This window comes from Cynocephalus volans, chromosome 5, assembly GCF_027409185.1.
Source record: "Cynocephalus volans isolate mCynVol1 chromosome 5, mCynVol1.pri, whole genome shotgun sequence".
Classification (NCBI taxonomy): domain Eukaryota; kingdom Metazoa; phylum Chordata; class Mammalia; order Dermoptera; family Cynocephalidae; genus Cynocephalus; species Cynocephalus volans.
In genome coordinates this window covers 30,569,724-30,593,044 of record NC_084464.1, presented here as the reverse complement: position 1 = coordinate 30,593,044, position 23,321 = coordinate 30,569,724, and the positions used below count along the sequence as shown (strand labels likewise).

Here is a 23,321-nt window from a genome sequence, read left to right as displayed (position 1 = left end):
TGGAGTCAGGAAAACTTTGTGTACCATTCCTGATACATTCTAATGTGAGGCCAAGCCCCGCCACTCATCTCTGCCAAACATCTACAAAATGAAGGTAATACCTGCCCTACTAACCTCAAAGGATTGGGTTAATGCTTAAAACTAAAACTTACAAGATACATCAATATGCTTCATAAATGGTAAAGTACATCATAAACATCAGGGATTATTACAATCGTGTCAAGCCACATGAATTTATTTTTGAAGAACAAAGCAATTTATCACAGAGTCTCAAATGGGTCTAAAGAATCATTTAGATGGGCTGAAAAAACAGATGCTAAGTTGAGCCTTCAAAAATGACTCTCAAAGCCACATCACAAAACCAGGCCATCAAAGAGAGGTGCTGATTTGCCATACAATCAGGAAAATTCTGGCACAGAACCATGTCACCACTGCTACAGTCAGGAAGACATTACTATTGCTGCCAGCTCGAGAATCATGCCACACACAGAACAACCTGCACCAGCAAAATTGGTATCTTGTGCCCTGCCTCTTGACTCCCTTGTAGTTAATGATTGGACCCTGGGACATTTTCTATCCCTGCTGTAGAAAAACCAAACACCTCGACCACTGTGCTTATCAGTAGACGGAGCAGAAGTGAAGCAGACACCACACCTTCCAAATCTCATGAAGATGCATCAGAATGCTGGGGCCTAATTCTTATTTAGAACCTCAGCTGCAGTCTGGGAAAGGGGGGGAGGAGAGAGGGAGAGTGTGTGTGTGTGTGTGTGTGTGTGTGTGTGTGTGTGTGTGTGTGTGTGTGTGTGTGTGTGTGTGTGTGTGTGTGTGTGTGTGTGTGTGTGCGTGTGTGCGCGTGTGCGCGTGTGTGCGTGCGTGTGCGCGTGTGCGCGTGCGCGCGCGCGCGTGCGTGCGTGTGCGCGTGTGCGTGCGTGTGTGCGTGCGCGTGTGTGCGTGTGTGTGCGCGTGTGTGTGTGCGCGCGTGTGTGTGCGCGCACTGACTTTCCAACATCTGCAGTACAGGATGACACATTAGGATGGGAATGGAACAGAAGTTGAACACCAAGTACCATAACTATGCTAGCTCTCAGCAAAGATTCTGTATATTTGGCTTAACCCCCAATTCCAGGATCATAGGAAGCTCAGAGTTCTTCCTGTGAAGAACTATTTTCTGCCACATGAAAATTTTATAAAATATAAAACATGTTCTCTATCCTCAAGAATTTCATAGTCATTTATAGATAATAAGCTACTGTGAGACCAAAACAAAAAAACTAAACCAACAACAAAAAACAATTATCCAGTTGATTAAACATTAAGAACTGCAAGAAAATAAACAAAATCTAGATGTTCTCCTAATGACAAAAAATGCTTCCAAAAGCACAGAACTGGGCTGGCCAGTTAGCTCAGTTGGTTAGAGCACAGTCTTGTAATTCCAAGGTCAAGGGTTCAGATCCCCATACTGGCCAGCCGCCAAAAAAAAAAGCACAGAACTTGAGTAAACAAATAGGCAAATGATATAAACATGCCCTAGTAAGGAACTGGAGCCAGATCTCAGTGGAAGCAGCCTAGACTGAGTTACAGTTGGTCAAAGGTTTATGGGTTTATCATGTTGGCATGGAAATCTTTCACTCACAAGTTTGAGAAAACTTCCAAAACAAACTGTGATGCATGCTAGCTACATAAAAATAAAATATTTGCTTTAAACATTTCAAAGCACAACCTGAAGTCATGCACTGATTTCTCTGGAAGGCCAGAATACAAAGACAGAAGGGCACATGTGCCTGGTCAGGGTCAGGCAGGGTGTGACCAAGCAGGAGAACTAGGGTGTTGTCCTGGACGCCCAGAGGCAGAGTCACAGGATATCAGAGGCTGAACCGTCAGCTGACTTGCAATTTTGAAAGGTGGTATTTTAAAAAATGTTTACCACTAGGAAGAGCCTTAGCTATTAGGGGCTTACACTGTAGCCCAGTGGTTCTCAACCATGGCTGCACACTGGAATCACTTGAGAAGCTCTAAAAACATGACCTGACCAATTCAATGAGAATCACTGCAGGGTGGGGCTTTCAATCTTTCTAGGCACCTTCCAGGAGACTCTAACACGCAGCCTGGATTGAGAACCAATGCTAGTCCAAAGTCTCTCAGCTAGCTAGTGGCAGGAATAATATTAGGAAACCCCTCCCTGCCCCAACTCATCCTCTAGACCCCGTCTTTCCCAGGTGACATGCAATCCTTTATTTCTATATGAATATCAAGGACTATGAAACAGGTTTTAGAAAACTGAAGAAAGCTAGAAACTAGTGATAAGTCAATGATATTTTTGATAATAACTTCAAACATAAATAAACTTAGAATAAACTTATGAGGTTTATTAAGTTCCCTCTACCTTAAGTGAATGCTATAACACTAGAGAAATTTCAATGTGATTTCAGGTATTAAATACAGTAGTACCTTGCACTGTCCACCTACTAACACTGTTTCCAAAAATATTTAAGTTACAAAAAGTACTTCTGACAGTTTCAAGATGAAAACAGAACTTCTTGAACCGAAGAAACACTGCATGATAAAAAGCAAACTTAGAAAGCACAGCATTATTGTAAAATAGATTTCTTTAATGCAGGACTTCTCAGAGCCTTTAATATACTCCTATTTAACCCTAAAGTGGAATGTAGTTACAATACTTCCCAAACTTATTTGGCCAAGGAAATTTCTTTTCTGGTTCAACTCTCAGGACTAATGTACCACAGAACCCACCGTAAGGAACACTATTCAGAATTCTATCTGCCAGGAAGCTACATAAGGTTAGATCAATTAAATCAGATTTGTACATATACACACAATTAAGTGAAGATATGTAACTGTCAGAAACCCAACAAGGCACCAGACTGCCAAAGGCAAAGCACTTGGTGGAAAGAGTGCTCTTCCTTCTCCCCAGGCCCCCAGTAGCAAGCAGCTCTACCCTCGTGGAACCCTAGTGCAACCCTAGAGCTTACCTTTTGTGCAGAATACCCTGCACCATCTGTGGTGGTAACCTGTACTTCATCTCCAGAATAATCAATACTCTGCACCTGCTCAAGAAAAAAACAAAATCACACAAAAAAATTGGGGATGGAACCAACTAATCCAGAATCCTTTCCTATTCTTGTGTTACATGAGTTTACATCTCCAAGGCTACGGGGAGTCAATTCTTGACATTCAGAGATCTAAACAACAGTAAGAGTTGAACTCCAGGGATTAAAATCCATAAACACTATATCAGAATATGGAAAATATAACACAGTGTAAAGTGAATATATATATATATAAATAATTACCTCTGATTACAACAATGTACAATACAAATGCACTGGGACAAGACTTGGAAGAAATATTTTAAAGTGAAAATAACTCCACTGGGTTAGGGAAATTGTGAACAACTTGAATGTCTTACTGTTTATGAAAATGCATCTGGGCCACTATTGTTTCCAAACAGCAGCAGCTCCTAACTGATACAGATCACGCTACTGATCACAGGCTACGACTACCACAAAAGCAACTGTAGGCACTGGATGAACGTCAAAGCAAACACCGGCCTCCTGAGGAACCCATGTGCCCCACACATCGCATGCTCCCCAAACAAGGCAAGGCCAGAGCCTCCTACCACTGCTGATACTCACTGGAGATCTGAGCCGAATGTCTAGCCCTTCGGCCAATTTTTCAATTATTACAGAGTACCCAGGAGTTAGGAGAGTGTGGTCACCAGCAAACTGGGCGAAGAATTCATTGTGGTCCCAGGAGCGAGCAGACACCTGGGAAACAACAAGAGAGGTTGGGGACATAGTGTAAGTCCTTGAGCCTGCGCCTGAGGGCCAATAAAAGAGCTCCAGGTAGGAACAGCCACCCAAAGCAGGAGGCGGGGAGGTGGGGGACAGTCCAACCCAGGCAGGTACCACTGTCAGAGGGAAGGAAGTCTCCCAGTAGTGCACACAACGGTTATGTTACAACAAGAGATCTATATGACTTGATAAAAATAAAAGGAGATTTTATATACTGACAACTTTGGCAAAGGAGAATTCTGTGAGGGTAAAACCGCATTTGATAAACTCCATACATAAATATGCCAACTATGTCTTCAATATGGAACCTCTACAGAGGTTGAAACCCAACAGGATCATGGAAAACTGAATGATTCCAACCACAATACAGAACTGAATAGAAGTGGGGAGATCCCAAAGAGAACAAGTTAAATCATTTACGGGGTTTCTATTCAAAATACAGACTACTGGAGTACAGTCAGCCCTCTGTATCCATGTGTTCTGCATCTGTGGATTCAACCTACCATGGAATAAAAATACTCAGGAAAAAAAAATGGATAGTTGCGTCTGTACTGAACATGTACAGACTCCTGTCCTTGTTATTATTCCCTAAACAATGCAGTATAGCAACTGTTTACATAGCATTTACATTGTATTAGGTATTGTGAGTAATCTAGAGACTATTTAAAGTGTACAGGAGGATGTGCGTAGGTTATATGCAAATACTGTGCTATTTGATATCAGAGACTCGAGCATCCTGGTATCCAAGGGGGTCCTGGAATCAATCCTCCCAAGGATACCGAGGGACAAATGTATTAAGTTCACAGTTGGTTAAATGACTTAGGCAAGCTTAAATTTATTTTAACAAGGTAAACAGACCAGAACTGCAATGAGACAATGTTTTGGTTTCTTGAGAGCATTTCTCTGCAGTTCCAGAGAAATGACTCAGAGGCCTCTGTGAGGGCAAGCAAAGAAGCACGGTCACAGGAAAAGCTCCTGCCGCCTGATCCAGCCCGCCAGCCTCCTTTCTCAGGTTTTACAAATTGAGCTTCTTCACAGACAATACTGAAGAAGGGTTTCTCTCGCTTTTAATAAAATGTTAAAATCACCGTGGGGTTGAAATTCTCTGTAGTGGTGGTTTTCAAACCTTTATCCAAGCCAGCCCTACTTCAATATTCAGATGTACAAAATACACACAATACCCCAAAACAGTTACGTTCGAAGTATGTTTCACGAAACGCAGTCGCACCTGGTGGAGGCTGCTGCCACAGGCATATTCCAGGTTGCTGAGATGGAACTGAAGCACCTGCCCTTCCAGCTCACTGAACTGGATACCAGATTCCTTAATAAAGGCCTTGTAGATTTCCTCTATCTTTTCTGCAACGGGAATGGATCAAAGCAGGAAAAAACACCTTTAACATCATTCTCCAACTCCTTATCCTCTGCTTTCAACCTCCTTCACCCAGCAAAACCTAAACCTTCCAATGTCTTTTCTCAAGTCAACTCAGGAGAAAAAGAATGTCTTGATAAGGTTGATTTCTCTCAGGAAGTAAAAGTTTATCTTAACTTGAAACAAAGCTTATGTAGGTTCTCTACCTGCAAAAATGTTTCATTTCTGCCTCACTGAGAAATTGTTTCCTCTTTTGCTCAAGATACAGAAAAAGTAGCCCTGCACATATATGTGTGTACACGTACACACACACACACACACACACACACACACACACACACACACACACACACACACACACACACACACACACACACACACACACACACACACACACACACACACACACACACGAGATTACCATTCCCCTTCTGGCCCCACTGCTATCACCTTAGTCAAGCTCTTTTAACATCCCACCTCAACTAAGAGACCTATAATAGTCACTATGGACTATATAGTCTCTCCCAAACAAGAATATTCCACTGTGGACTTTGATCGTGTCAGCCCCTGTGCCTTAGTATCTTCAATTACTGGTTCCTTGTTGCCTGTGTAATAAATTCCAAAAGCCACAGTCAAGCAAGCCTAGCACATTTTAGCCTTACCAAAAGTAGTGACGACTACTGCCCACTTACGGGACCTGCTGTGCTCCTGCTGAGTCTTCTCCTGGTGAATTCCAACCCTGCAGGCTTTGCTACTCCCCTCTCCCTCACAGGAATGCCCCCCCCAATCCCATCCATCCTTTACAGCCCAGCACCAACTGGCCACTGCAAGCTTCCAGAATCTCTCCCTGTTACCAGCCCCAGAGCTTATCTATCCCATTCAACTGGAACTTATAACTATATAGACACAGATCTGTGAGATCATTCCGATTATTATCTCGAATTCCTTTTTGGCGGGCTGGAGGGTGGGAAGGTTCTAGTTCATGTCTAATTATAAGCATCTCAGGACAGGTCAACCATCCAACACATACAACTCGAGGTTCTCATTAAAACTTTCAATTCTTACACTAGAGTGTAACATAGGGATGTCCAAGAACATATGGATCTGTGCTGGGCTTTTGCCCCCAGACCCCTGGGTTTTGTACCACTTGCAGTGTGTAGCACTCCCACTCCTGCCTCCTGATGTGGAGTTTCTACTTTCCTGTCGGCTTTGTGGAGTGAGAAAAACCAAGATTGCTAGAACAGTCATTAAGTATAAACAGACTGACAGAAACCTTAATGTGATTTTTACATAAATAATATTTAAAAATGAAACCTAGCCTCTTAGTATTTATATTTTGTTTTTTTCAGCTTTGTGCCAATTAGGTGAGCTCTCAGAGAGCTGAGATACTACTAATGGGCAGGATGTAACTATAACCTCATATGGAGATGTGTGTGCTATCATTAAAGCTTTTTAATAAAATATTAAACAACTAATTATATTACAACTAATATTATGTAATATTAATACAACTAGTTACACAGTAAGTATTGCTGAGCTTCCCTTAACTTTTTTCAAGTAAGGCCAGGCAAAGCAGTATCATTCAACTTTTTTATTGGTGACTCTGAAAGAAGTATAAAAAAAAACCTCAGCCAGCAATGACCACGCAGGTGCAACATGAACCCAATTCTGAGAATATCCTGCAAGTCAGCCTAGTAACTGTACCCAACTCCAGAAAATTTAACAACTCACCAACTGGTCTGGACACAATGATATTTGATTAAATGATCCCTGTTGGCCAGAGTATATTTCAGAGAATGTTCTGTTATGTATGGCTTGTCAGTCAACACCTACTAAGGCTGATCAGAGTGGGGGTCTCTTAGAGGTGGTGGGTTGAGGAAGTTGAGGGAGAGGGGAAGGAAAAAAAGAAGACATGGATAGTTCCTGCTACTGAGAAGTTTACCCCAAACAGAAATGAAGTGTATATCAGCCTGAAGAATTGAGAACCTTTGCAATGAAACATATAGTTGAAGGAAATTAACATCTTGCAAATTCAGTTCAAATGTTTGCAGTTCAAGAAACTCCGACATGCCTCCAAGAACTACAAGTGAATATGTTCAGGTCACAAAACTCTAAGTTGCATAAATATCCATTTGAGAAGCAATACTAGTAAAATCTTAGCTGGTACCCTTGTGGAAATGAGTCAACACCAGCAGTCAAGTTTTCTAAAGACTTGTGGTTAATATCACCCATTTAAGTACTAATGCCAAAAGATTTCAAATTAACATTCTCAGATTATTATATACATTTTTGCATTCTTAAACAAATTATACTGAAAAACCTTTACCTACTGCCCACAAAGAGGAAAAGAAAAGAAATCCTGACATACAGAAACCCTTATCCAGAAAAGACATTATGGGAGATGCTTTATTCACATAGGGCTTACCACATGTTTCCATATAAGTAAGCTTCTCTGGGAAATTCACCATTAAACATTTAGATAATTTGGTAAAACACCAGCTATAGTGTAAAGTAAGGTTTGTGTGTGTGCGCACACAACACAAGCATCCAAGGGACCCTAGGAAAGTTCTGTTCCCCTCTGAGGAATGGTCTGGAGAATTTGCCAGTCCAGAAGGAACACTCATGAGGACCATCCCTAACGCAGACATCCAACCTCGTGAATGCAGGACGCTACGACTAATTGAGCTTAGGTTACATGAAACTAAGATGGAACAATCAGAACACCATTCTCCCCATACCTCCTAAAGGGACATCTTGGAGCTGAGTCTTATCCTTCCTCCACTCAGAGACAACATCCAAGAGAGCATTAAAATGAAAATCCATGCGCTTGTCAATAGTGGGGTCAGTTATTCTTCCACCTTCCTGAATTAAGTCACATCTTTCTCCAAATTTATGCATGCTGATGCCAAGCTTCAAAATAATAAGAATAAGAAGGTGAAAATTTTCCCTGGAAAAAATATTTACAGGTTCTAAGCTGAAATTAGACAGAGCTCTCATGGAGAAAAGGGTCTAAGTAACTCCCCCCAAAAAAGTTAAATATGCTTAATGGGGAATGGCAGAAAAATCAGGCAGTGGAAAAAGCATGAAATCGACAAGAGCTTATTTCGTGAGAAAATGAGGGTGACACCAACAGCTTCTATGCCATGCACTTTGTAACTTTTTGGCTAGTGTTTCCGATGCTGGGCATTGCCTTGTCCTGGCTCTAACATATCTCCTCTCTGAACCCTCACATAAATGAACACACAAACATACAAACACTCACAGCAGAAGTGGAAATTGAACTGTCAATAAATGTTTCAGAAAAAGCCTTGGGCCTACCTGCTCTTTAAAGAAACTAAGTAAGGTTGCCAGATAAAAGACAGGATGCCAAGTTAAATCAGACTTTCAGATAAATAACATATACTTTTAAAGTATAAGTACGTTCCAAATGTTGCATGCAAAATATTCCATGTAATATTTGGGACATACTTGTACTAAAAAAAAAAAAAACAAACCCTTCTTTATCTGACAGTCAAATTTAGCTAAGAATTCTGTACTGTTATTTGCTAAATCTAGCAACCCTAAAATTATGAGCTAATCAAGTGGTCTGCAAAAAACACACAAATAAAAGATCTTAGAAAAAGGGAAAATATTCCTTAAATCGTCTAGTTCCACCTTCTTAAAAAGGGAGAAGAGCAACTGTTCTTATTTTACAGAGAGGGTAGGGGGTTGTTATGTTATCTACTTCAGAAGCATATTAATACTACGCACAAGCAAACTGAGACAATTTTTCTTTCCTTTATCTACAGTACAAGTCTTAAAGACACTCACTTGCTCACACATTAGCGCTACAGGGTTGTTAATACAGCCATTGACAATCTGGGCTCCTCTTCCCACTGTGACACCTTTAAAAGATTTATCATCCCATACTCGGCCTCCAATTCTGTCTTTGGCTTCTAGGACAGTCACCTAAAAAGACAATAAGGGAAGCTAACTAGGATAGAATAGCAATATCAGACACAGTATTATAAAAATGTAGACTGACACTGTTAAATAACCTCTATGTTTAGTTAACTCATACTTCTACAGAAACAACTTCAAAAGCAGGCAGTGTAAACAGAAGCCAAAGCAAATGTTCAAAACAAACAATCCAAATTCTAGTGAGGAATAACTGAGTGATCTGTTAAAGGAATCCCTCAAACTGCTCCCTCTCAAATTAGATAATGAACTAGCGCATGAGATGTACTTTGAAAGCTTTTATGAAACAATATACCATAAATTAAGAAGCACAATTAGGGCTGGCCAGTTAGCTCAGTTGGTCAGAGCGTCGTGTTACCACACCAAGGTCAAGGGTTCAGATCCCCGTACCAGCCAGACACCAAAAAAATAAATACATAAACAAAAAGGAAATATTTACCTACGTGGCAAAATTCCTTTAGCACTGCAAATAAGCCTTAACTTCTCTAAGACATGACCATTATTTTTTAAAAAACTTATACTCTGTATAAGTATGACCTCATGGGCTTGACCTATCCTAACCAGGCTGGTCCCACACCCAGACTATTTTATCCCCTCCAAATTTCTAATGCCGGTGGCATTAGAGGAGGAGCTGCTCTTAGATGGACAGGCAGTGTCTCACTTGCAGCCCTGGGATTCCGTGGGTTGCATTAACTGAAAATGTGAGTCTTATTTACTGCAAGGCCCGTCATTTCATTTCTGGATCCCTAAGCCCTACTTCGAATTGCTCAAGAAGAGGTTTCCCTGAGTTAACCATCTCTCAGGTTACTCAGAGGAATCTATTTTCTCACCATGAAGGGGATGGACAGTTTCCTGGATGTCTCCCTCATCACTTGGGGAAGAGTAAGAGGAAAGTAATAGGGGTTCTCTAAATGTTCATTCTCAGACCTAAATTCTTCACTTTCTCTAACTACAACTACCCTCCCCACCCTCGTTCTCTGACTTCAATTTAGCAAAGAACCAACTGTTTCTAGTTTCTTTCTTGTGTAAGAGGAAGTCTGAACATTAAAAAGACAGCCTCCCTAGACTTTGGATATTAATAATCTTCCCTGTAGGCTTCCCAAGTAAAACACAAACAAAGACATCGGCCCTAATATCTAATGCTAAAATAATCAATTAAAACTCTTTCCAGCTAATACCACAAAAAAATATTTCAAAATGCAAGCACAATTCCTATAAATCCAACTCATATTTTTCTGTTTTGCCAGAATATAATGTAATCCAAGACTTGGGTCTTCCATCCAACCAAGAGGAAAATCCCTCCTAGGCGTACCTATTGAAAACTTCTCTCATCTATGAAAATCTTCCCACAGAGAAAACAGTATTAAAAAGGAATTGTCACTTCTTTTAACTAGATAGAGTAGTGAGAAGACTAATTCAATTCTACAACGTTAATTTACACTTCGGTTTCACTGAAAACCAAAGTCCTTGCAAAATAAGTTTTCAAAGAGGAGAAATGTGTCAGACCTAACAAATCACAGAATTCTAGGGAATGGTTAATTTGAATGAATTTAATGGAAAGCAGATACTGAATGACACAAACTTTTTTTTGTCATAGTCTCTATTTGGGGTAATTTTGAACTGGAATGAGGCAACAGTCTGGCAAAAGTATGTTGCCTTATCCTACCTTGCGGATGCTGGCTGCCTTAAATATATACAGTAAGTCATATAATTCTATCTCAACCAATGGATTAACTAACTCGGTCTTGCTTCCAAAAGCAAAGGTTTTTGTTTTCCAGCATAAGATTCAAGATTCAAAGGGTGTCTTTGATTTGCATAAGAAAATCTGCATAGTTCAGAAACCTCCATACAAGAAATGGTGAATTTTCATGCTGCTGTTTGTTTTCTCAAACTACTGCAGAAACAAGGACTTTTTCCCATAATCTGTCATCTGTCAAGAACTTCAGCTTTAACACCAAGTTAGAATTTCTTCTGACTTGCTCATTAGAGTCTAATACTCTCTCCAAAGCTGTGGGAATTTCTATTTGTTCTATCTTTCTTTTATAAGATCATTTTCAAGTGTTGTGACTTTTCTAGGATCTAGTGTAAAGACACAATGTACTTATTTAGTGTTCTTCACCAGAATTAGAAACTGGTTTCTAAGTCTTAGAAAATGTGGACTGAAGGAGCAGTTAACCATCCACTTCCAAGTAGGTGTCCCAAAAATCTTACCTTAATTCCAAAGTTATGCAGTTGCCTAGCAGCTGCTAATCCTGCTGGACCAGCCCCAACAATGATGACCGATTTCTTAAAAAAAAAGAGAGAAAAGAAACAAAACTCCAATTAGAGCAGTGATAACAATGAACTGTTTTAGTTGTTCTGGAAGGTACTAACTCCCAAGCTATGTTAGTTCACATACATTTCTTTGATGTCCTTAGAAAGTTATTTTCCAAAAGAATATGGTGGTACTTGTCTTAAGTAATCCTTTCCTTTTCCCCACACTCTGGGGAGCAGTGCTGGATACTCTACTCTGGGGAGAAACACATATTCTACCAAAGTCTTGATTCTCGAAGTTTTACAGTGATAATGTGACATTTATTAGCATTGTTAACAGCAATACACTAGCATTTACCATGAGCAAAGTTAACATTACAGCTGCAGTCACCTACATTGTGGTAGTCTTTAGGAAGAAGATACTGGTCAGCTCCCACGCTGAGAACTCCTGTGTTGATGAGACCTTTTCTTGTCATAAAATAAAGTATCCTCTCCACTTCCTGAACACATCGAATACGCACGAGACCCCGGACAATGATGTGAGGGACACATTTCTGAGGAGTAAGAGCTTCCTGTGTTTGGAAATGAAACCAAACTATTAAAAAAAAAACAAAACTCAAGGAATTCAAACAACTCAATAGCAAGAAAACAAATAACCCAATTAAAAGATGAGCAAAGAACCTGAATAGAAGACACACAAATGGTGAATAGGTATATGAAAAAATGCTCAACATCACTATCATCGGGGAAATGCAAATTAAAACTACAAGATGTCACCTCGCACCTATTAGAAAAGCTAATCAACAAAAAGATAAAAAGTAACAAGTACTGGAGAGGAAAGGGGACCCTTGCACACTGTTGGTAGAAATGTAAATTAGTACAACCACTATGGAAAACAGTATGGAGTTTCCTCTAAAAATTAAAAATAGAACTACCATATGATCTGGCAATTGCACTACTGGTATATACCCAAAGGAGATGAAACCAGCGTGTCAAAAAGATCTCTGTACTCCCATGTTCAGTGCAGCACTACTTACAATAGCCAAGATATGGAATCGACTTAAGTGTCCATCAATGGATAAATGGAAAAAGAAAATGTGCTATATATATATATATATATTATATATATAGAATACTATTCAGCCATAAAAAAGAAAGTCTGTCATTTATGACAACATGGATGAACCACATGCCTTCACTTACACACAGAATCTAAAAAAGTTGAACTCACAGAAACAGTAGAATCAGGGTGGCCAGGGCTTAAAGGGGTTGGGACACTATGGGGGAGATGTGAGTCAATGGACACAAAATATCAGACAGAAGAAATAATTCCAATAGACCTATTGTACAACATGGTGACTATAGTTAATAACAATGTATTGTATACTTCAAAATCGTTGAGAGTAGATTTTATTTCCACAAAAAAATGGTATGTCAGGTAATGCATGTTAATTAGCTCAAGTTAGCCCTTCCACAAGGTATACGTATTTCAGAACATCATGTTGTACACCATAAATGTATATAATTTTTGTCAATTTAAAAAACTAACTTAAAAAATCTCTTGGTTTCTCAGAGTAAAACATAAAATTGAACATATGACCTGGCAATTCCCCCCCAGGTATATATCCCCCTAAAATTGAAAACAAGTATTCCAACAAAATGTTCATAACAGCAGTATTCAAAAAGCCAAAATGTGGAAACAATTCAAATGTTCATCAGTGGATGAATGGATAAACACAATGTGGTAGGTATATCCATACAATGGAATATTATTCAGCCACAAAAAGGAATGAAATTCTGACACTTGCTACAACATGGATGAACCTTGAAAACATTATGCAAAGTGAAAGAAACCAGTCACAAAGGGTCATATATAGTATGATTCTACTTACAGGAAATATCCAAAATAGATAAATACATAGAGACAGAAAGTAGATTAGTGGTTGCCAGGGGCTGGAAGCAGGGGGAATGGGAAGTGACCTTTTAATGGGTACAAGGTTTCCTTTTGGGGTGATGAAAAAGTTCTGAACTAGATAGTGGAAATGGTTGTACAACACTTTATATAAACTTAATGTCACGGAATTGTACATTTTACAATGCTTAGAATGGTAAAAACGGTAAATTTTACGTTATATGTATTTTACCACGATAATAAAAAACTCAGGGTAATTCAAATCCATCATTTATCACTAAGATACTAAGAACAAAGGGAGGTTTGCCTGGTGGGGGGGGGAGAGAGAAGAAAGGGACAAAAGGAGGACACAGCCATTTATACTTTATCACATAAGGTCCCCCTCACAGAGAATGACTGCTACGGGGAGAGTGGGGTCAGACCACATCACATTCCTGACTCAACAAAGGTCACTACGGAGATCCAGGCTGCTGCTTGTACCGGCAGCAGGAACACTGGATTCTCATGACTGATAAGATGTCAGGGGCTGATTTAGAAACCCGTAACAAAGATACTGCCTTTCTCTGCTCACCCCAGCTTTGGCAAGGCCTTGGTCCATTTCCTAGACTCAAGAGTTACAAAGCCACTGCCTCACCCCAGTGACATGAAGTCAGAACAGGTGCCGAGGGGTTTCCACCCCAGGCCTGTCCTCTACTTCTTATCCCCAGCCCCCAGCTCCCCCAGAACCTGATCAAACACAGGCACATGATTATATACTGCAAGTATCCAAGAAATAATACATGCAACATTGACTTGAATGGCTGCAGAAGATAAAAAGTCTGTTTGTATTCATGAAGTTTTTAAAGCAAATACACTTATGTTTTCCCACTACAGTATTAAGTATAAATGATAAATACTACGTTCTTATTAAAAACTGAAATACCAGACTGACAAGTTTAGGATTTTTTCTATAAGGTTCTTCCCCTGTATAAGTCAAATTTCAAAGTCAAATAAAAAGAAATATGAAGAAAAATGAATCCAAGTTTGTTTCTGAAAAGTCTATCTTTATAACTTACTTATAGGATATTCTGACCACAATTTTGTTTAGTTTAGTAAATGTTTATTGAGCACCTACCTCAGAAAATCGAATATTTCTACCTTACCCAATCTACTCACCTGGGTATAATTCATGTACATTGCATGAACAGCCGTAACTTAATCAGGTCATCTCATCTCATACTGTATTCTAATCCAGTAAAATATCAGGATGAGTTGGAATATCTTTCTTTAATCAAGACCACTTTGGCAGTCTTGCACAATGTTCTGCACTCAGCAGTCACTCAAAAAATTGCTGAGGAAATTAATCAATCAGAAAAATACTAAGGTCAAAAGAGTCTATAATTTGTTTTAAAAAAAAAGCTGAATCAATCTACCCCCTTCTCCCAATTTATCTTCATCTCTCTCAGGGTGGGTGCTACATGACACCCCTATCATTTATTCAGTCTCAACAGAAAAAAAGCACTGGTCTTGATTGATTGGGGATGTCAAGGTGAGTAAGATTTAATAAACCCTGCCCTCAAAGGCATATAATCCAACTGCTGATGTTTTGGGGTTTTTTCCTGGCACTGCCATTGGAACTCTTTGGATCAAACTCTGCACCTTATACTCACTCACTACACAGTCAGCATTCCGTACACATACATATGGTCTAAAGTGGTGGGTCTCAGCAGAGGGCAAAGCTGCCCTCATTTGGAAATGTCTAGAGACATATTTGGCTGTCACAGCTGAGAAGTGTTACTGGCATCTAGTGGGGAGAGGCCAGTGCATAGGACAGCCACAAAGAATTACCCACCTAATAAATCAGTATGTAGTGCAGAGGTTGAGAGTACCCTGTCTGTGTGCCATTAGCTAACACGGCCTCACTTACTTTGCAGTTAGTATACCACAGTGAGAGAATGAGGTTTCTCAAAGCCAGGTACATGGTGGGGTCTCGGGAATACTCTGGAAACTCGTAGAGTTCATCCAGTTCCATCACATCTGGCCGCACACACAGGGCTTTGCCACACTCGTTGGGCTGGTAGAAAGGCTGGAAGTACCGGTTCATGCCTGGAACTGACAGACGACACAAAGGGCAACTCCTACCAGCTGTCACTTCCAAATCCAGAAGAATTAAAGGGCAAAAACAAACCAAAAAGGATAACCTAGACAAGCTCCTAAACCCTACGTAAATATCTCTGCTTCATCCAGTCGTACAAAACATACATGAATTAAATAAATATTTTTCCCATTCCTTCTTCAGAAATTATTCACAACTTTAATTTTCAAAGTTCAAAATTCTTTAAAATTTTTAATTGTGGTAAAAAAAATACCATATAACTTACCATCTTAACATTTTTAAGTGCACTGTTAAATAGTGTTAAGTATGTTCACATTGTGTATCATCTCTAGAACTTTTTCATCCTGCAAGACTGAAACCCTGTATCCACTGAACACTGACTCCCCATGGAAACATATTTTTAAAACAACTCATTGGCATTTTCCTATTTATAAAATGAATACGTTATCAGAAGTAAATAAAAATCACTAACCCCTGATTATGTCCGAGTAGTGGGGTTACATTTAGGGGTACACTCCATCCTTACTTCTGTTTCTATGAATAGAAAATATTAATATGAGGATACTTCAAAAAGTTTGTGGAAAAATGGAATTAAAAGATAATACAAATCTTTTCATGAACTTTTTGAAGTGCTCTTGTATTTGTTTTTAAGAAGTTGAAAAATAGAAGTCCTGTTTTTTAACCTGCTTTTTAAAATTTACATCATAAACATTTTCCCATGTCATTAAATATAACATCGATTGCCATATATTATTTTATTTATTATTTAACCATTTCCCCTATTGCTAGTTATTTAAATTTCATCCAAGTATTTCACTTTTTTTCTTTTTGTGACGTACGTGATTGTACTTATCTGTGGGGTACAGAGTTGAACATCAATACCTGTGTGCAATACGTGATGCTCAAACCAGGGTATTTTACTACTATAAATAATGCCAAAACAAATTTCTTTGCACATAAATCTTTGGATTTACTCTTGATAATTTAGGACAAATTCCTAGAAATGGCACTGCTGGGTCAAAGGGTGTCTATTTTAAGGTTTTTAATGCACACTGACAAATTGTCCTTCACAAAGGTGCACTCTTACTAATAGTATTTGAGTGCCTGTTTCATTACACCTTCATTAATACTGCAAATTACTACTTTAGCTTTAAGTTCCACCACATCTACACTTTAGGAGGGCCCGGTGTTATTAGTGTTATTAGTGGTATTAAGATAAGGTCATAACTCTATATGCACCATCAAAAATGCAGTTTGTTATTGCCCAGGCAGAAGATCCAGAATTCTTGCTTCTACACCAAGAATTCTGTTACAGAATTTTAAAGATTCCTTTAAAGTTGACAGTCAGCAGCATGCCTATCCTGACCTGAAGTTCTGAATTTTTTCTAGGGTGGATCATTTTTCTGGGATCACCAATCCCATAATTAGAGGCAGAAAGACTCAGAGAAAAAAGAGGAGCTGCTCACATAATTCAAAATGTTCTTCTGGCAAGTCAGAGTTTGTGTTACCATTAAATTATACAGCTATCCAACTTTCAAATAAACACTCATTAAACCCTGCAGACAATTCACAGACAAGTGTTACTGGCTTTCCAAATTATTGGGGGAAAAATTAAGTGCACACACTATACGCAAAAGATATGACTGATCCACAGTATAACCAAATCCGTGAAATAATGAGATGCTTTAGAACCCGTGTCACACACATTTAAAAAACCATTTGTACTATGCTCATCCACAGATTTCCAGGAAGGGGGCAGGGAATGGAAAGCAGGGCGTAGAGTAACGGCTCTCACCGAGCACGGAGGGCACCTTGGAGTGCTCCAACTTCCCGGGGCTGGCATTGCTGGCGGCGCGGTTCGTGCTGGTGCAGGAGGGGCTCATGCCAACACAGTCGGGGTAGTAGGCAGAGAGCAGGGGCGCTGCCACGCTGTCTTTCAGCAAAGGAGGTAGGATGAGCATGGAGTACCACCAGTGGTTGGCCACTTCTGACACTCTCTGAAATGGGCCAAGCAGGAGCAAGAAGACAACATTAAGAAATGTACATGAAGATTCCACCAATGACAGAGGATGCTCCTCATTTCATTCATCCTTAACCCTTCTACTCGGTCTTCTCCCACTCAGACTTAACAATTCTGCACAAACAGAAATAAAAGTGAGCTGATGACACCTGAAGAGAATGTTTCCTAGGCAGAATTCTTTCTGATACACAGCAACAGCCTCCCACTCCCCCCAAAAAACACCACCAATACCAGGTGAGTCTTAAAGCTGTGTCCATTTACTATACTGCAAGCCCAGATTTACATCTGAAGTGGTAAATTTCTTTCTGCTCGGTAATCATCTCTCATCCAGCCCCCCTTTTTACTTAGGATCTCAAGATAGTTGATATTGAGAAACTGAGCATAAAAAAATCATTCTCCTAAGTAGTCGTCAAGCATTATTGCTTTTGCTAAAGGCTATTAAATGACTTTCAGAGAGAAAAGTACCCTGCAACCATCAAAAGAGGATGTCAGATGTAGAAGTGAACAAAAGAAGCTATTTTCAGTCTTCAAACACGTGATCACGTTCCAGAGCTGATTTAACATATGGAGTCACTGGATCAAAGCGTCCCTATGATGACTGACTATTGCAATAAAAATAAAATTTATGTGGCTTCTAAAGCAACATTGCCACAAATCCTATGTTAGACAGACGGACTTCTCTAAACGCAATCTTAAACATATGCTCCAGGAATGCTAAGAATTGGATACAGGAGAACTTCAGGGACCCTCCTTTACTAGTTCTCCAGGCTCCAAGCAAATGCCATGTGCCATCAAGCAGAAGTTTGTGAACTCAAGGTCGAATCCAGCTTGGAGACGTATTTTGGACTTCAGACTTCACAGAGTCCAAATCTGGGACAAGCATTTTTCAGTTTACTACAAGCTCCAAATCCCCCTAGAAAGAAATCCCTGCTGCCTCACATATTCATCTTACTCATCCAGCCCCTGCAGGAATCCGAGTCCTCAATCGTTGCTCTCAAGGCTTCTTTTAGGTTTGGTCATCTTTGGCCAGCCTATGCTGTACCAAAAGAAGGGGAGCTCTGGCTCCTTCCCCAACAGACCAGGTCTGCCTCTAAAAACCCCCTTCCTACCTCAGTCCCAAGGAAAGCGCAAACTGCTGTATTCAGATCCTGACGCTCTGAATGGACCACACACAGGGCAAAATGTTAGTGCCCTAACAAACATGAACCCAGGCTCTTCCCATACTCTTCTGTTTCCTGGGTCATGCAGCTATGTGGGTAAACTGAGTCAGGATCAAGCGAAATCCTGCCATTTTGCTACTTATCCACTCTTTCTCCTACTAAGAAGCCCACCTGAGGGAGCCCCAGCCCATCCTCTGCACTGGTGTAGAAGGAAAAACAGTAACTAGCGCTTGCTCCTGCTTGTGTCTTTGCTCAGCACTCATGCCATTCCTGGACGCCTGGCTATAAGTTTGTCAATTTGCCATCAGAAATAGCACCCTCACCTCTACAACATATACTACTAAAGAAATCACACTTGATATAGTCAATCTATTAGAAGAGTTACAAATACCCACTGTGCTGGGTTGGGTTAAATAGTATTCCCCCAAAATTCATGTCCACCTAGAACCTTAGAACATGATCTTATTTGGAAATAGGGTCTCTGCAGATGTAATTAGTTAAAGTGAGCTCATATTGGAGTAGAGTGAGCCCTACAATCACTAAGACTTGTGTCCTTATAAGGAGGAGGAGAAGAGACACAGAGACAGGGGGACACACAGGGAAGAAGCCACATGATGATGAAGGCAGAGATTGGGGTTGTTCATCTACAAGCCAAAGGAATGCCAAGGATTGCTGGAAACCACCAGAAGCTAGAAAAGGCAAGGGAGGGCCCTCCTCTTGAGCCTTTAGAGAAAGCATGGCCCTGCTGCCACCTTAATTTCAGATTTCCAGCCTCCAGAACCGTGAGCAAATTACACTTCTGTTATTTAAGCCACCAGTTAGTGGTGACTTGTTACAGCAGCCCAAGGAAACTAATAAAACTGCTCATAATTTAGAAACTGCTTTAATAGTGACCCTAGAATACATAGGAATAGAAAAAGGGTAAAAGTACATGATTATGGCTATAAAGCTGTACCTGACTCGTTCTTATCTGAACACAAAAATAAATAACTGGCAGATGAACATCAGGGACTCCCAGAAATTTTTAAAGTTCTTATATCCCATGAATATGGCCTCTGTCCTAAAGTTCAGATTCTTCTGGGTCAAAATGGTCTCAATATTAGAGAACAGATGAATAAGGTATTTTAAATGTATTTAAAGTTAGTTTTCATTTCTTTCTATAATCTCATCCTGTCTATTCCAAATCTGAAAATTATTTGGGCCACTGCTTTACTATGGCAATGGTTGAGGCTACAATCTATTATTAAAAATATTTATGCGTGTGTACATATACACACATAGATATCACATCACTTTATATAATAACAGAATGGATTTAAAGCAGACTTGTTAGGTGTCAATTTTCCCTTTGACTAAAAATCCATCATAGTTGTTGAGTTTCAGACATCTAGAACAACTTCAAATTAACAACCCTGAATCACTGGAACTCAGAATTCTCAGGACTTTAGAAACTCAGAAAGCCAAAACTTTAAAAATCATGTTCTGAAACAGCCACTGGTTGCATGGCACATGGAGCTTGCCAACTAAGGTAGCAAAGTTTCATGAAGACACATGAAATGTGCCAGCCAGAGACACCGCTCCCCTCCCATATCTGGGTGTGGGCAGGACAAAGCAGTTACCCTGAGGTCAGAACACACAGGAACACTCCTGCAACTGAACCCGGGCCAAGACAATCAAATTATGGCCATCTTGGTCTTTTCTTAGTAGGTTTCAAGTGCAGAAAAGGTCACAAAGTCATCCTTGAAAAACAAGTACAGCAAGCCTGATCCCTACAGCAAGACGGGAGCAGTGTCTTCCTCTTCATTCCCTTTTCATGTAAAGCAACATGACTTTTCTTTTTTTAAGCTGGGGGGTGGAGGGGAAATCACTAATCATACAACTATGGCTAATATAGTTACCAAGTTAGATTTAAAAGTCTTTGATCAGCAACCAAATAGACAGAAACTCTTAAAGTTTACTGTCATTTACTTATAGTACTTATCACTGAAAGCACAATTAAGTCCAAGCCAGAACATGCAGAAATACTCACTAGATCCTCTGGGAGAGAACAATGATCTGAGGTCTCGGGCTGCAAAAGAAAACAGAGTGTTAATTAGGCTTACTTATAAAATACAGTTTGAAGTGTCAATTTACCTTCAATGAGATATCTTTTTTCACCTATTAAAGTGGCAAAGAGAAAGTTTGATAAAACACTGTATGAGTGAAGGTGTGGAGAAACATGTACTCGTAAGAACGTTCCTGGCAGAAATATAAAGGAAAATAACAACTAAGGAGAGCAGTCTGACAAAAATATGAACATTTTAAATGCACAATAATTCGACATGATCTTGTATAACTGAAAATATACTCTATGACCAGCAATTCTAACCTTGATATATTTTTCACCTGTACATGTACACCAACAGAAGTATTAAAAAGTCTTCAAAAGATCATTGTTTGTAATAGAAACCCAAATGTAGAATGGATAAACTGCTATATTCAAACAATGGCATGCTACATAACAACGGGAATGAACTACACACAACAACATCGATGCGTCTCACAGACATAATGTTGAGTGAAAGAAGCCAGACCCAAAAGAATACATACCGTATGATTCCATTTACACAAAGTTCAGAAGCAAGCAAAGAAATCTGTAGCATTATAAATCAGAATAGTAAATAGGTAGTTACTCTAAGAGAACAAAGGATGGAGGTTGTAGCTGAAAGGGTGCAGGAGAGTGTTTGATTTCTTTATTGGAAGCTGGCTAAATGGATACTTTGTGAAAATTCATTGAGGTATGCATTCTGATTCGTGCATTTCTGTTTGAATGTTATGTTTCCATAAGAAAAGTTGCCTAAATAAACTGAAGATTGGCATACCATATGGCCTAGTAATTCCAGTCCTTGAAATATATTTCAAAGAAATTCTTGCAAGAATGCTCACAGAAGCACTGTTTGTTAACAGCCAAAAACTAGAAACAACCCTTATGTTAGTAACATGAAAATAGATAAATTGTGGTATATTCACCCAATGTAATACTATTCAGCATGGAAAATTAATAAACCAGAATTTAGGCATAAACACGGATGCATCTCAAAAACCTCAATGTTGAATGAAAACAGCAAGTTGCAAAGAAATACAAACAATATGATACAATTTATAAACAGTACAAAAATAGGCAAAACTTAACATGTTGTTTAGGGTTTCAAAAATATGTATTAACTCTATAACAAAAAGCAAGAGAATGATAAATACAAAATTCAAAATACTGTCTACCCTTGCAGGGAAAGGAGAGAAAGAACTATCGAGGAGCAAGGTGGGAGGTACAAAGCCATTGTTAGTGCTGCGTTTCCGGTTTCTTAAACTAGAGGATGGATATGAGTGTTTGCTTTAATTCATTACTCTTTTTATATGAGAGATCTTCAAAAAGTTCATAGAAAGATTCGCATTATCTTTTAATTCCATTTTTCATAAACTTTTTGAAGTACCCTCATACTAAGTATAAATCCTCTTTTGTGTCTATAAATTATTTCAAATTAAAATAACTGTATACACCATTTGACACAGAAATATTTCTAGGAATTGATCTGACAAATATATTCAAAAATGGCAAAGATTCAAAGTTATTCCCTGCAGCACTGCCACTAGCAGTAAACATTTAAAAGTAACTAAATGCCCTTCACTAGCACTAAATTAAGCCTGGTATGTCCATTCCGTGGATTATTAGACAATCATTAATGAGAAAGAAGAGATCTTTATATACTAATATGGAAATATCTTTAAGATATATTAAGTGACAAACAGAAAGATCCAAAATAGTGTTATAGTTTGCTATCATTCTTTTTAATGTTGTTCTATAAATAAATTTTTCCTGATTGTCCTTGACAGCATACCAAGCTGAACACCCAAATTACTCTGGGTCAGTAAACATCATATAAATAAGTACCATTTCAAAAGTTCTGGTTATGGATGGTAATCAATTCAGATGGAGCTATATAATGAAGAGGTCTCAAGGGAGAATGACTTGCGGGTGGGGCAGAGATTAAAGAGATTTGACATCATCCTCAGAAGTTGCAATTTAAGGAGACCATAAAGGCTTCAACTATAAAGTGGGGTGGGAGGAGAGAAGGCAATTACATTTTCAAAAACTTATGGAATCTGATCCCTCTGAGGGCCTCCTGGAAAAAAAATGCTTGATGTAAAATACAGCCAACCAGGCAATAAATCAAAATAGCGAACTTGGGACAGGAGTTATTGTAAGAGAAATAAGAGAAATTGTAGGGAACAATAAATCCACATAAATATAGGAGTGAGAGTAAGCAATGAGGAACTATGGTTATAAAAGAATAAATAATAAAATCTCTGACAAACTAAAAAAAAAAAAACACTAACACACTGGGAGAGAAGAAAAGGGGAGGTAGGCTCAAGTGTGATGTAATTTACTTTTTCTGATTTCATACCAGGGTGTCAATCAACATTATCTAAAATTGAAACACGAAAAAAAATGTTTTTAAGTTAGAATGATTCCAACTTCTTAACATTCTCAAAATGTATTTTCTTAACCTTGTAGGGAGTTTTTAGAAACTACTATTTCTTGGGATGAAATAACTATTCTATGTTCAACAATTTATTTCACTTTGGCTTCTTTTTCTTATGTTAAATATATGTTATATTAAATTCAATCATTTTACAAAAAACCAGCAGATAAAGCACTATTCTTTCATATGAAGCTATCTGTTGGCCAGGCCTTCTCCCTGTATA

At 39.1% G+C, this 23,321-nt stretch overlaps 1 protein-coding gene across 3 annotated transcripts in view; it reads right to left on the bottom strand.

Moving 5' to 3' along the window:
- Positions 1–23,321, bottom strand: part of KDM1B (lysine demethylase 1B) — a 48,636-nt gene that overhangs the window by 8,708 nt on the left and 16,607 nt on the right. For all 3 annotated transcript variants that reach the window (XM_063096608.1, XM_063096609.1, XM_063096610.1), the window contains 10 exons: positions 20,608–20,646; positions 17,194–17,395; positions 15,210–15,394; positions 11,787–11,963; positions 11,350–11,424; positions 8,992–9,129; positions 7,920–8,091; positions 5,041–5,168; positions 3,654–3,785; positions 2,991–3,065 (listed from right to left, as the gene is read on the bottom strand). In XM_063096608.1, coding sequence (XP_062952678.1) covers positions 2,991–3,065; positions 3,654–3,785; positions 5,041–5,168; positions 7,920–8,091; positions 8,992–9,129; positions 11,350–11,424; positions 11,787–11,963; positions 15,210–15,394; positions 17,194–17,395; positions 20,608–20,646 — 1,323 coding nt within the window. The remainder of the gene's footprint in view (positions 1–2,990; positions 3,066–3,653; positions 3,786–5,040; positions 5,169–7,919; positions 8,092–8,991; positions 9,130–11,349; positions 11,425–11,786; positions 11,964–15,209; positions 15,395–17,193; positions 17,396–20,607; positions 20,647–23,321) is intronic.